Source organism: Anser brachyrhynchus (assembly GCF_964034855.1).
Source record: "Anser brachyrhynchus genome assembly, chromosome: Z".
Taxonomy (NCBI): domain Eukaryota; kingdom Metazoa; phylum Chordata; class Aves; order Anseriformes; family Anatidae; genus Anser; species Anser brachyrhynchus.
The window spans coordinates 13,998,146-14,012,732 of NC_137697.1; the positions used below are offsets into that span (position 1 = coordinate 13,998,146).

A 14,587-nucleotide genomic window follows, 5' to 3' on the forward strand; every position below is an offset into this window, starting at 1 on the left:
ACTATAACAGAGCCAGCAATATTAAAACCTGTAGTGTCCTACTCTTCCTTACATTTCTTATGCAATGCCAAGTTTGAATTGACAGCATCCCTTCTGCATGACATGTGAAGTAGATCATGAATGGCATCCTTAGATACTTTTGGAAAAATAAATTGCAATACTCTGACTAAATTCATTTGGGTAATTACATGGTTTTCATTTGAATTTAGCCTGTCAGCTTTTGCTGGAAGCATTTTTGTTCACTTCATCCTGCAAGGATTTTCACCTTTTTCCCCTTCCAGTAGTTATTGAATTTCAATGGTAGTTGAAATATATCTCTTTGGGAAATCAGGCATTCAGAGAATTGCAACAAAGCAATCTATTTAAAGTTGTGTCAGGCACAATGCCTGTATTTCTTTTAGATATGCATCAAAAATTTGTTGTTCTAGTGAGTTCAAGCACATTACATTTTTGCAATTTACGATACAGCTTTAACAGGATGGCTGCTTTATGTATTTTCCAGGTGTTCAACATGAATTGAGTATTTATTCTCCCCTCCAAATTACTGAGAAAGAAGATTATATTAGCTCATAAAAAGCCTGTTGTAAGTTAAAAAAATGTGTGTGTGTGTGTGTGTGTGTGTGTGTGTGTGTGTGTGTTTTTTCCCCTTTCTCTCTCCATACAAGTATTTCATAGACTGGTAATGATATCTGTATGCACTGTACACACAGTAGGGGCTTGCAAAACTAATTTTCTTTTAGCTGCTATTTTCCTGCCTCACCACAAGATGTCAGTGTAACACGTTTATACTAGCACTCTTTCTCATACATAGCTGTTGCCAATGGATCTATTTATTTTTCTTTAAAAACAAAACGAAACAATGCAAAAAAAAAAAAAGAAACCATAACAGCAAAAGAAAGCAAGGGTTGACAAGTACAAGGCAACTATAACTAGTTGCCTCACTTCAAACCAATTTTGCACAGAGCAGCTCTGCAATACTTCCCAAATTATTTGGTGGTTTCCTGTGTGTGCTGTAAATCACGCATGATGCAGCCTCTGTGCTCAACACGGTGTGTGACAGGGGGCAAGTTGTTCGGATGCAATTCTGTGCTGCCTGCAACACCTGGAAAAGAAAATCAGAAAGATTCGAGTTGCTGAGCTGGCAGTTAAGGACATCCATCCTATTCCCATCATAACTGCTCGATCTATGCAGCAGCTCGGTGATTTTTTATTTTTTTTTTCCCCTTGGTTTTGTGCACCTGCTGTTTCCAAGAGAAGCATGCTTTATCCTCGCTGCAGCCCCATTTCACAGCCATCTCCCTGGCACCAGTGACACATCCAGCCCCCCCAGCATGTCCTCGCCCCGCCATGGGCCCTGCAGGCCCAGGCCCACCCACGGGCCCATGTTGTGGCCTGTCCCCGTCCCCAGCGTGGTGCCTGGTGCCTGGGGGAGCACCCCCAGCCCGGGGAGGCCTCTCAGTGCCCTGGCAGGGATGGGAACGAGATGGGAGGATCCCTCGCTGGGGGGCTGAAGGCATCGACAGGCCGAGCGCGCAGTACCAGCCTCACACACCAGAGGGGAGGAACGCCCTTTTTAGGCTGAAGATTTAAAATCATAAAATCCTAGAATCACAGAATGGTTTGGGTTGGAAGGGACCTTAAAGATCAACAAATTCCACCCCCCTGCCATGGGCAGGGACACCTCCCACCAGACCAGGTTGCCCAAAGCCCCATCCAGCCTGGCCTTGTGTACCTCCAGGGATGGGGCATCCACAGCTCCTTGGGGCAGCCTGTGCCAGGGCCTCACCACCCTCACAGTAAAGAATTTCCTCCTTATATCTAATCTAAATCTACCCTCTTTTAGTTTAAAGCCATTTCCCTTTGTCCTATTGCTACATGCCCTTATAAAAAGTCCCCCTCCAAAATCACCTCAGGAGTCACCTGTTATAAAAGTGCATGGCTGGTGTGTGATGTGTATTTGAAGACCATGGCCTAAACATCTGAAGTCCTTCAGTGTTGCAGCACTGTGTGCATATTTAAATTGGAAAGCCTGGAATTACATTCCAAATTGATGGGATGTTTGTGTTTGGAGAGGGTTTTTGTTTTGTGGTTGTTGTGTCCTCCTTTTTAGCAACAAAGAGATGGAGCTAATTCCTGACTCTTTGGGTGGAAAAGAGAGAGAAAAGGGGACTGGGACCTAGGAGAGACCAGGATGAGAGAGCAGAAAGAGGTGAGACTACATGGCTGCATTACCAGAATCTTCCCCAGTCCTGCGGAGTAGAAAGGGATCCTAGAAACATTTGAAGAGCTCTGCATAATATATATGAATTTAAAGGGCATTCAGAGCATTTTCATGCTAATTAGACCACACTTAGTTCCAAGTGTGCTTAACACAGACATTTGAAATACTAACACAACTGTTTCTGGAGCAGTGAGCTATACTGGGGTTGTTTCCTTTTGCATGTAACTGGGTAAGTATATGCAAGTTTACCTTTTTTCTTTCTTTCTTTTTTTTTTTTTCCTCCCCTGGAGAAGATGGGAATAATTAGACAGGGAGAGAGAGAGAGAAAAAATGTGGTATTCCTGCATAACGCGTTTATTAATGAAGTGTGAAACTGAAGTAAAATGAATTGAGTCTATCATCAGAGAATTCAGTAGGGAGAGCAATAACTTTCAGCAGTTTCTAAAAGCATATAACAAACAGCCATGCATACTGCTGCACTTCAGGGTTAAGTTTTCCTCATCAAGTGAATCACTGGCTTGTGAAACAGAAAACAGCTGCTGAGCAGATAACGGGCAACGTCCCAGGTTATTTTTATCCTTATTCTAGCAAACCATACATTTGGAATTGCATTTTAAAATGATTTCTGGAGGACAGTTTGACAAGAGAAGAGCCAATAGTTAAATAAAGTAGCATAATTCTCCTGCCCCCCAATACTCGATTAAACAAGAGGCCATTAATCTAAGTTATCTTGAACCTTTGATCTATCTTTGAAAATCTCCTTACCTTGCAATGTAGCCTTCATGAGTCTAAAATAAAATTGCAACCTTAGAACCTTAATTATAGATATGTCCAGCAATCCTGCTCTGTTATCGATTCAATACAGAAGTTCATTTCTGATTACTGTTGAAATTCAGCTACCTCATTCTGTATGAGTCTACAGTCCATTAGCAACCAAAGATGTCATATGAACTGTCTTGCCATTTTCAGGATAATGAAAGATGTAAGGGCAAGAGAGAGAGCTCAGAAGAACAAAAGCCAAATAAAAAGGAATTAAGGTATCTTGTCTGATTATTTCAAGCATCAGTACAACATGGGAAAACAAACCATTTTCCAGCAAACAGGAAATGCTTTTCCCTTTTCACTGCACTTTCATCTTTAGTCTTGTTAATCAAACTATTAATACTTCTAGGCATTATTTGCCCTGAGATCACACAGTAGCAAGATTACACCATAGAAAGTCTTTGAGGTTCTCATTCCTGCTCCCCAGACATGTGGTAGATGGGATCATAGGTTCATGCTGTTAAACCCCAGAAGATGAAGGCTGCTGGGACAGCGGGATACCATTAAGGATTTGGAGTTTTCTTTACTATTCTCCTAGGGAAAAATAACTCTGTGCTCTGCTGGAAGCTGTGAAACATGAACTTTCCCTTTAATTTCCCCTGTGCTCTTGAGTCCGACTCCCTGACACACTGCAGAAGACTCTGCTGTGTTTGGAGGTCACTAAGACTGCAGGGTCAGCCATTAGCCACCCCCTTTCTAGGCAGGGATGATTGTGTTTCCTTCCTCCCTCCAGTAAGGCTGTTCACAAAGCCCAAATTTCACCTATGAACAACCTAAGCAACAACATCTAATGCATTTGATTTTATAATTCACCTAACCTAAAATTTACTCTGTTCCTACTGTCAAGCTACTTAAACTTCTTCCCTTTGTACAGTACAATAACTTTGTATTTCAATTAGAAGAAATACAGTTTGTATCTATTGCAATGTATACCTTTGAAAAATTGAATCATTAAATGTCCATTTAAATAAATGAGTCTTTCACATTATATGTCTGCTCATTATTCACAAGAACAAACAGCACAGTATTGCAATAAACAGCAGTGCATTACACTTTTGCTTTTACTTACGCATGGAAGCTGCACATGTGAAAACTGTTACAGCCACTGAAGACCCTAGCACTATAAATAGTGCTCTATTGTTAGCAGATAGGAGATGAAACGAGCCTCACTGAGCATGGCGTGTCCGATTAAGCGTTAAGCTCTCCCTGCTAAAAGTGAGAGGCTACATCAAGTGATCAACGAGCCTGAGGGTAAGGCACATGCCTGGGAAGAGTTCGGTCTAACTCCGTAGCTTCCCTCAGGCAACACAAACGCAGCAACTTATCTTTCTGCCTCAGCAATGGCAGAAGCTGTTATAAGACACTGGGTGGAAACTCCTGTACGCTATCAAGAGCAGTTTGCAGCCCAGGAGCTGGAAGCACACAAACTGGATCACTCTCTGTATGCTTTGCCGGGCCCTTCTACAGCAGCACTGAGCAACAGGAGGCAAACGGTGGAAAGTACAGCCGGGGCCGAGGCCGGTGGCCAGGAGCAGGGAACCACAGGCTTTCAGGTCTTGCTGGATGTTGTGCAGTTCCGCCCTGAAGATATCATCATTCAGACTTTTGAAGGCTGGCTCCTGATCAAAGCTCAGCATGGACCCAGGATGGATGAACATGGTTTCATATCGAGAAGCTTTACCAGACAGTACAAGTTGCCTGACGGAGTGGAGAACAAAGATTTGTCTGCACTCTTCTGCCATGATGGCATTTTGGTTGTTGAAATGAAGAACTCGGTGGGAATGAATTAGAACCTTGTCCATAGTTTATTGGTGAGATAAAATTATTCTTAATATAACAAGACGATATCATTCAAGTAATGCTGTAGAGTGTAGAAAGCATGTGGCTGTATTTATATTACAGGAAAGAAAAATCTCTGTATATATTTTTCAGCATGCTGAATTTATTGTTTGATGTGAAATGTTAGACTACTTGTCTCAGGCTACGTGTATCCTGGAAAGCTAGGCTTTTTGAACAGTAGAAAATTTAGGCTAATCACAGCAAGAGAAAAAAATCTATTTGATATTATTGAAAATAAAACACATTTAAGAGTTCAGTGAACAAGGAATTGTATTTCTTGCAATAAGCACTTGTAATATATATTCATAATGATTAAAGAAGCAATAGACAGGTTGTGAGTTTTTTTTGAAATTTAATTTACATACCAAAAATGTTGTTTTCTAGTTTTTTAGATTAAGTTCTTCTTCCTAGGCTCTGGAGAAGCACACAAACTGAAGGATAATATCAAGAAAAAAAATCTACAGTTAATGTTTATATATAAAATAGCCTTGAAAAAGCACTTTTTAGAAGTGTGTTACATGTTTGAAAATATAGAAAACCAGAATATTCACTGACTATATATGTTTGAAAACACAGTACGTAGAAATGAAACTTTCTGACAAAGACAGAAATAAAATGCTGCAAGAGATTTAGAAATTTGTTGTTGCTTAACACATTCTGCTATCTATTTGCAACCAAAGAAGAAAGATATTGCTTACAAATACTCAAAAGCATCAAGTTCTTCTTTGTGAACCCCTGCTAATAAAAAGGCATTACTCTAGCATGGGTGCCTTTATTATTATTCACTGTCTTGTAGATCAATAAGTTGAATACTTAATTCTTCATGTTGCTTGACAGTTTAGGCTGACATCCTCCAGCTGTACTTTCAAGATCAAATTTTTCTGCTGTTTTTTTCTCCCACTCTTTCTGTACCAATATGGATCCAATTTTAGTGTGGGGGTTCCTTACTACAGACACAAGTCTAATTTCTCTCTCAGTTTCTCTGATTTAAAAAAGAGTAGTAGAGATGAAAATAACATCTGCCCACTATACCTTGTAATTGGTCTTCTCTACATTTTAACAAAAAAATGTTCTACATGAGTTTGCAAGTGCTCAAAAATTTGAGATCTGCAGCTGCAAATGAAAGTGCCTCCTTTCATGCACACTGGAGATAAGTTTGACTGCTCTGCTATGAATAGTAGAGGAATGTGGGATGGAAAGTGCCAAGTTAAATACAGACTCTTTACAATAGCCATCTGCCGGTTGCCCAAATTAAAAACATATTCAAATGAAATTGAATACAAATACAATTTTAAGACTATGAAAAAAATCTGATGAACAAACCCCTGGCACTCACCAGCTGAAGCCAGAGAGTTCTTTTACTCTGAAATGAAAGCCTGAAGCTTGCACTTCTGCACATGTCCATTCATCAGAAAGACTTTTGTTGTGATTGTTTAGACTTGAAGGCATTTGAAAGCAGTTCACTTTAGAAAACTGGAGAGTTGCATTCTTGCATTTTATTTATTATTTGTACTAACAAGAAATTTGTACAAGAAGTGCAGAATAAGACCTGGATTGTAAATTTCCATAATGTACTAATTATTATTATTATTTATTTTTTTTTTTGGAATACAGCATAAGTCAAGAAACTGCTATTTTTTAACAAACCAAGCTAAATAAAATACATATGTCCCTACATTTCCATTTAACTCACACTTCCACCTCATATTGCCTGTGTCTAACTTGTATATTGGTTTAAGGTAATGAGAAATCAATCACACTAGAAAATTAGGTCTAGATTTTATACACTTCTAGGTCAAGGAGCTTTCTCAGCCAGGAATCTGATGGAACATGTAGCATGGATTAAAAACTGTGAAGTCTAGATACAGGTCTAGATTTAAACTTTGCATGCCAACTCTATAAAAACTCACATGTTTATACCCTTGGTTTACATATCATTTTATGGCACAACTGCTGGAATATAGCTCAGAGTCACCAGTGAGTAACCTGCTTTGCTGACCTCTGCTGACTTTCTCTTTACAGAGAATTTTGTAATTTGACCATTTAAAATTACAAGTTGTTATAAAAACGATTTTACCTATGTATGTGGTGATGGTGTTTATAGCCCTAGAGATGAAAAAGCAGTTAAAAAAAAAAAAAAACTGACAATTATTCTAAATTAGATGATGATTAAACTACTGGAAACTTGGCAAGGAATTAGATCAGACAGCCAAAATCACATCGTCTGTTCTATATATGTAAATACCACGTTTACACAGAGCCCTTCCTACGTGTACAGGCCTGCCTCACAAAACTGGATAAGGGGTTTGGCATCTCTGTGCCCGATTCCATACTTGCTGATGACACTGTCTGTCATAAGCCAGCAGAAAGTACTGACCCAAACATGTCAGGGATGCACGCGGCCAGGTTTCTTCTTCCCTAGCACCCAGAGGAACCCAGTACAGAGGCCTAAGCCCATGCTCCTTCACGAATGGCCATGTGCCCCGGCCCCACACTAGTGTGGTGGATAAGTGAGACCGTGCTGGAATATGGACGTGCCACTCGCTCCCCCTCTTTTAGTTCCAGGTACAGCACAGGCAAGTGTTTCTGTCGTCTGTTTAGTTTACTGAAAGTTTTGGGATGAATGCTTTTTATATGTTAACCAGAACAGCCTCAAAGTATGTGGCAGAGCACTTCTGAATTTTCTCTAAGGAGCTGTTTTCATTTGTATGTGATGTTTGACTTTGTAATTCAATTAGCACCGAATTTGAACGTCAAGGAGAGAGCTGTTAATATTGCTCACGAACAGCAGAATGAGACATCTGTAAACAGCAAAGAATTTTTGAACAGTTACAGCTTAAGGCAGGTTTAATACGCACTGATTTGATTAAATTAAGAACCCTGATATTGGCTGGCCACAAAATCCTGGCCCAGAATAAACAATATATGCTGCTGCAAGCACTGCAGAGCAAGTTATTGAACCTTCTCAGTATCTGTCAGTGAAGGATTACCTTTGTAATTGATCAGGCTGCTCCTCCAAATTGGGTAAAGATGATTTCATGCATGGATCTAAGCACTGTAAAAAATGCTTTCATAGAAGAAAATGTCTCAGTATCAGAACAGGTTGCCAAAAGCAAGGTCACAAACACATTTCTGTGTGACCGCTGTGGGCAGAAAGCCTACAAATGCCTTGGACTTTGAGACATTGCCTTGTCTTTTTATAGTATCTGCCGTATCCAGGGCATTTGAGATGTCTCAACACAATCTGATACTTGCAGTAAAGGGAACTGAGGCTGACGCAGCACTCATCATTCACTGAGTAACCACTCAGCTACAGCTATGGATATTGGAAGAGACGAAAAGAAACCCCTGGGGTAATCATGACAACAAAATTCCCATTAAGAAGGGCAGGTCTTTCATTCCTTATACAGTTCATAGCTGGAAATCAAAATATGCATTTTTATCTGACTAACACTATGAGATTTGGCTTCTAATGGGAGTAGGAATATTTCTGAAAATACTGCGTGTGCTTTCTCATTTGAGAGAGATGCTGGCCTTAGACTTGCTGACTGCCAGAGACAACAGCTGGCCCCGATCATCCAGAGGACAGCATCTCCATGGCCCTACACTGAAGGCAGGGGTTAAGCCTAAGGGATTAGATCTACCTGCGCATTGCATCAGGGATACCTGAGGTGGACCTGCTCACGCTCGAGCCAGAAGTATCATCCCCTTTTGCCACTTCAGGTCCAGAAAGCCTGGAGCGCCCATTGCTGTGTGCAAGATAAAAAATCATCCCTTATTAAAAATACTGTTATGGATGGAGAGACAGGAGAAACGAGGCACTGCAGCTCAGGACCCCCATTCAGTTTGGTGCTAGACTGGGGGCCTTGGCTCTCTGTTCCACTGTGGGCTATAGCCTCACAAGCCCCATCAATCTTTGGAATGTCTTTCTCAGCCCTTAAAAATGCACTTTTTATAAAGAAGTCAAGTATTTCTCACACACTCTTTAACCACACGGTAATAACTCTGATGACCATATTTTCAGGGGGAAGTATTTCTAGTAGCTGCTTGCACAAGCAGGACTGATGCAAGGAGAGAATCGTTTTCATCTTCCCCTGTGTTCTTCAGCTTGTTTCAGTGCTTTTGGCTGACCCTGATGCCAGTGAGTAGCACTCTTCTGCTGATGAACCATGTCACTCCCTAGTCCTGCAAGCTAATGCAGAAGCAGCAGCTTGCAGAGCTCTGTGCACAAAGAGGAGACAGAAAATTGTAGCACCATGGTGGGCCTGGGCGCATGAGGATGTCCACCAGAGGTGGGCTCCAGAAAGGATGGGGAACAGGAAAAACTCTCCAACTGATTTGGAATATATACTTACATATTTCAATATTTTGAGGTATAATACTCAATCTCTTATTAGAAAGAATTTACTTTTGTATAAGATGGTCATCTTTAAAGGGCTGAGAGATATTTCAAAATAACCTTAACTGACAAATTTAGGTTGCTAATAGAAAAGGAATGAGAGAACAAGTCACATACAATCTTCAGCTACATTTCTTTCCAATTGCACATCCCGTTAGTTTTCCCACCCACTAGTTCTACACTCCCATCAGGTAAGGATGGATACCACCACACAGTCTCCAAAGTTCACAAACTCCTAGCACAGCCGGATGGCGTAAGGGTTAGGGTGTGAGTGCCCTATCTAAACTAGCCACTCCACAGTCCAAATCCTCCTTTCCTCAGGCTGGAGTACTGATTCACAGTAAACTAATCAACAGGTGAAGCCGTCCCTCTCAGCTCCGCTTGGAATTGCTTTGATCCATCGAGACTTACTGACGCAGGTGCCACTCTGCAGCCTCCAGGGCCATCTGGCACCCAGCTGTCTCATACCACAGTATCGATGCGGCGCGGAGCTCAGCTGGCAGTTTGTGCAGATAATTGAGATGTCCAAACGGGGCTCCTGCAGACGGAGGAGCTTGGGAAACACAGTGTGGAAGCAGCCAGATGGTGCCACATGGGGCCGGGTGGCACAGCGTGAGGGTTCAGTGTCAGGGGTTCCCTGCGCTTATGTGATGTTGCCTGAGCAGCGAGATGGGATCAGAAAACGTTCACAGGGTCCACTGGCAACAATTCCTTTAATATTATTTCCAGTCCTCATTTTCTGGGAGATCTTGCTCTCCTCTTAGCCTGGAAGCTAGAGCTCAGTGCTCCAAAAATGCCGCAGCAGTGCAGCGGTGCAAGCGTTAAAAGCAGGTGAAGCATTTTGGTGTGGATGAACTGATTTTGAATTCGGATGCTGGGTTTAAATAAATCCGAGTCTTAAATAAAAGTGATAGCATTACATCAGAGCTACAATGAAAAAATAATGAAGTGAAATGATTTGCAGTGCATGGTTTGACAATGCTCTGTATTACAAGATTGCCAGAAACCCATGATCTACCTGCAGTGGTGAAAGCCATATGTATTTTAATAGTACTTTAAATATATATTTTTTGTAACTCCATCATAATTTTCCAAGTCCTGATGTCATGATCAAAATACACTGTAAAAGATGCACCATAAAGGCAGTCCTTGCCTTGATGCATATATGAAGCCTGAAGGCTTGATACCAAAAACAAACTGGTAAGGACTCAATGCGGATTAGGAGACTTTTGAAGCAAACATAAGCAGAAATATGAATTCTGAGCCTCATTTTATCATGCTATATATAGCAATATTTATCTTGGACATTTCTGCAAGGCAGTCAGCACAAACTTAAAAGGTTTGTTTATTTTTCTTATTTTTCAGTGTAATGTGGAAGTGAAATACCAAAATCAACGAAAAAGTTTAGCAAATTAACAATATTTTGCAGGAAGTTGACTAGATGGCTCCTATATAAACAGAGTGCATTCCCATTTTATACTTTACCCACAAATCAACGGTGGTTTTGGTGAATCTCTTAAGATCTTAAAGATCTCTCAATAAAATATATTCGCAGTAAATAACTTAGTGCAGGGGGACAAAGTCAGACTTTCAAAAAAGTAGTGGGAAGAAGTGATCAAAAGGGCTGTAACCTGTATGCCCCATTCCAGCATCATTCTGTGCCTGAAATGCTCACTTGGAGGGGTCTCCACCCTCAAAAACAGCAGAGGATCCAAACTCAAAGGTTAAGGCAAGCTTATTTTGCTGTGATTTAATCCTGCCCCTGCAAAATCACTTTTCTGTGATGCAAGGTGGGAGGGAACAGACAGAGAGAAATGAGAAATTAGCCCAGAGAGAGCGTCCTTCTTCTTTTTACTAGTTTCCACACTTTGACTGTTGCCATGGCAGTGATTATGATTTATGTTAATTAAAATAAAAGGAAAATCAGATTACATTGACCTACACTGTGATTTCAAGAGACTTTACAGCTGTGTTCAGCTACTCAGTCGCACACCATCCTTCCTTCAACAGGCCGCCTCTGATTCCCGGGCATCTCAATTCACACCATTTCATTACCACTTCATTACCATACGGGAACCCCTTTGTGCTTTTCCAGTAGAGTGAAGGGGCTGGGACTGGGACACAGTGCCATGACTCCAGATTTGTGTCCCTGTAGGCACAAAAAGATCTGCCATGAGCAATGTTCAGGTCGGATAGGATAAGGAAAAGAAGCAGATTAGAGTATGTAAATGATATATTTTACTTCGCTAAGTTATATATAGCTGGAATAGGTCCAGTAACCAGCAGTATGCAATGCCAACAGTTTCACATGCACCTTTACAGTCTGGTTTTTTGTTTGTTTGTTCGTTTGTTATAGAACATTTTTAACTACTGGGGAAGCAGAAGAATTTTGACAATTGTGGCTAAATGAAGATTTTTGTTACTAGCAGAGAAAGTAGAGACTCAAGTCAAAGATATCTACATGAAGATTGTTAATCCAGCCCATGTTTGCAAACCACAGCCTCTGTAAGAGTTTGTTGGGGAACTACTGCCTAAATATTTACAATAAAGGCCAAGAAAAACACATTTTGGTGAGCTAAATCCAATACAGGATCCAAGGAACACAGCGCACGAACTGTTCAATTCCTCCCTCTTTCAAGTGAGTTCATTGATCACTGAGGTTATCTTTGTAAATCAAAATGTCACATCTTGCGGTAAAGATTTTACTTAAAAGGAGATATTTTAGGTGGTCACTTTGTTCTTCTCCGTAACTTTCTTACCACGAGGGAATTCTTATGCATTCTAACCCCTAAATTAGATTTTAAAATATTGATTTAATCCAGATAAAAAGAGTCTGATCAAGAAAAATTTGTACTTGATCATGGGGTCATCAAGTCAAAGAGACTGGAGAGATCTGCATTTCAGAAATAAGTTACTCAGTACAATTCAACTGAGTACAATTCAATTGAGTACAACTCAGTGCTGGAAAACAACTTTTACAAGAAACCATATTTTCAAAGTTTGGAGATTAAAGCTAATGAAAAAAAAAAAGGGGTTATGCTTCAATGGAAGACGTTGTAAGAAGAAATGAAACTTCCACCAACACCTCTCAAATAATCAGGTGGAAGAATTGCTCTTGGCATCCTCGACACAGACACCAGTCATGAAACAATTTATAATTCAAATGTTCAAGAAAGGAGATACACAAGCTGTATAGCCTAACAAAGGGGGAAAAGGGGAAACAAGCAGGAAAGAGAGAGAAAAACTGTACGAGGAGAATCAAAAACTTGTATTCATATGTGTGCCATTTCACTGTACACTGAACTTGCAGAAGCTCACAGCTTATCAAACACCCTGCTGTTGATAGGGCCACTTCTGGTTAGAATAATGTTGAAATCTCTGACTTTCTATAAATACAGCTGTATTTATTTATTTATTTATCTTTCATTAACTGTATCTGACCATCATGAAACATCTTCTGAGCACTAAGCATGGCCAGAAGAGCTAAGATTGTTTAACTCTTAGCTGTTAGCTGAATGCATCTAAAGACATCCTTTGCCACCCATGCTTGTCAAAAGTCAGAGCTCAGCTTGAAGCAAAAATCCCAGTCACTTCCTTTGACGTATGGGAAATAACAAAAAATGAAGTGTCACAAAATGACATATACAGCATGCAGTTCAAGAACTGTGTATACAGACAGCATAGGGCTTGTGATTTCTAGATGCATGAAGGGAACTGAGGCAAATTTGGTAGATGCTTGTAATTTACCAGTGCTTGCTGTAACCTAGTAAATGAGAAAGGTAGGAGGAGAACAATTTCTCCCAATCCACATAAACCTGAGGTATCTCTCCTGAATAAGTAAAACGTGCAGACAAAAATCCAAAGATGGAGGAAGTCTATTTTGTTTGATAAGACACATGATTTCAGTAATTTCAAATATTCAGGATCAGAGATGAATAGTTGTCTTAAACTTTTATTAGCTATCTCAAAAATATCTACTTTCTGTAAAACTGAAATTTTCATTTTGAAAATGTCAAAGTGAAACCATCTCAGCAACTTAAGATTTAACCTAAGAAGTGTCTTGATTTCAGTCTAATAGTACTTTCTGATACTGATCACTGGTCCTTCTACCGTTTACACCAGATTCCTCCTGTGTATGTGAACACACACATGAATCTGTGGAGGAAAAAAAAAATAATAAAGGATTTTTTACCTAGTTTTGTTTTCAAAAGGTATTAGCTGAGACCACCTAGAAACTTCAGCCTGAAATGGTTACAGCATGGAGACAGTCAAGGTTTCCAGATTCATAGGTCTAAAGGTTAGAAGATCAATGATGATCTCCACTGTGATCCCCTCGACAAAAGACTATGTCATCCCACCTGCTAATTTCCTTGTGAAACCTGTAGTATGTTTGAGAAAGAACATGTACTTAAAGACTTCAGTTCATGGAAAACCCACCACAACCCTCCATAACTTGGTCAAGTGTTTTCAATCCATTCTCCGCCCAGCCTGTTTGTGCTTGGGATTGCCATGACAGGTATTAGATTGCAATCTATTAGGACTGATATTACTCCTCAAAGACTTGTGCAGCTTGGGCTAAAGCACATCTGGCTCATATGTTTGCTTTTGCTAATGCATCTCAGTCTTTAAATTCTGGAGGTAAATTCAGACTGTGTGTATGACAAGGACTGGCAGTTGACCTGTGCCTGTTTCTCTGTGACCATGAAAGACTCTCAGCACCACCTGAATATCTGTCTAGCGCATGCCCCCATTACACAGCATGGAAGGACGGCATACACAGCTGATTTATCTTAATGGCCATCCCTGCATAGCTGTGAAATGATATCTCTTCAGACAGGGAACAGAGACAGACATGCATTCCTAGCAATATTAAATGCAGGGTTAAGAATTTCTGAGTACCGGCCACCTATTAAGCAGACAGGGGCTGAGGCAACTAACGTATTGCAAAGGTCAAACAAGAACCTCTGTCTTTCTGCTCAGTTATCTCTTATTTTACACAACCTAGTTTCAAAAACGTTATGCAACTTCTGATGAATTTATGTTCCTGGTTGGGGAAAAAAAAAAAAAAAAAAGATTTTGTTTTCTCCTAAAGTCCACTGCATCTTTCCCTAAATTCAATAGCACAATATAAAGTATCTCCATTTCTGATACCTGAAAATAGATATATATTTTCAAGTATGATTTTACAGAACGTTTAAAAGCTAATACTATTTGATCTTTTTAAAGCTGAAAATGAAAAAGAAACTATAATTATTTGTCACATTCATTGTATTTACTTCACTGCTTTGCTAGTTTGAAATCTTTAA

General features: G+C 40.1%; 1 protein-coding gene across 1 annotated transcript; it reads left to right on the forward strand.

The window, feature by feature from the left end:
• The first annotated feature begins 4,183 nt into the window (after positions 1-4,183).
• On the forward strand, positions 4,184-6,587 carry HSPB3 (heat shock protein family B (small) member 3). The gene has a single exon (XM_080574591.1). The coding sequence runs from the start codon at positions 4,384-4,386 to the stop codon at positions 4,831-4,833; it is 450 nt and encodes a 149-aa protein (XP_080430717.1). The 5' UTR covers positions 4,184-4,383; the 3' UTR covers positions 4,834-6,587.
• Positions 6,588-14,587: the final 8,000 nt, after the last annotated feature.

Coding starts and splice junctions, on each gene's coding strand:
- HSPB3 (XM_080574591.1), top strand. CDS start 4,384: ATGGCAGAAGCTGTTATAAGACACTGGGTGGAAACTCCTGTACGCTAT.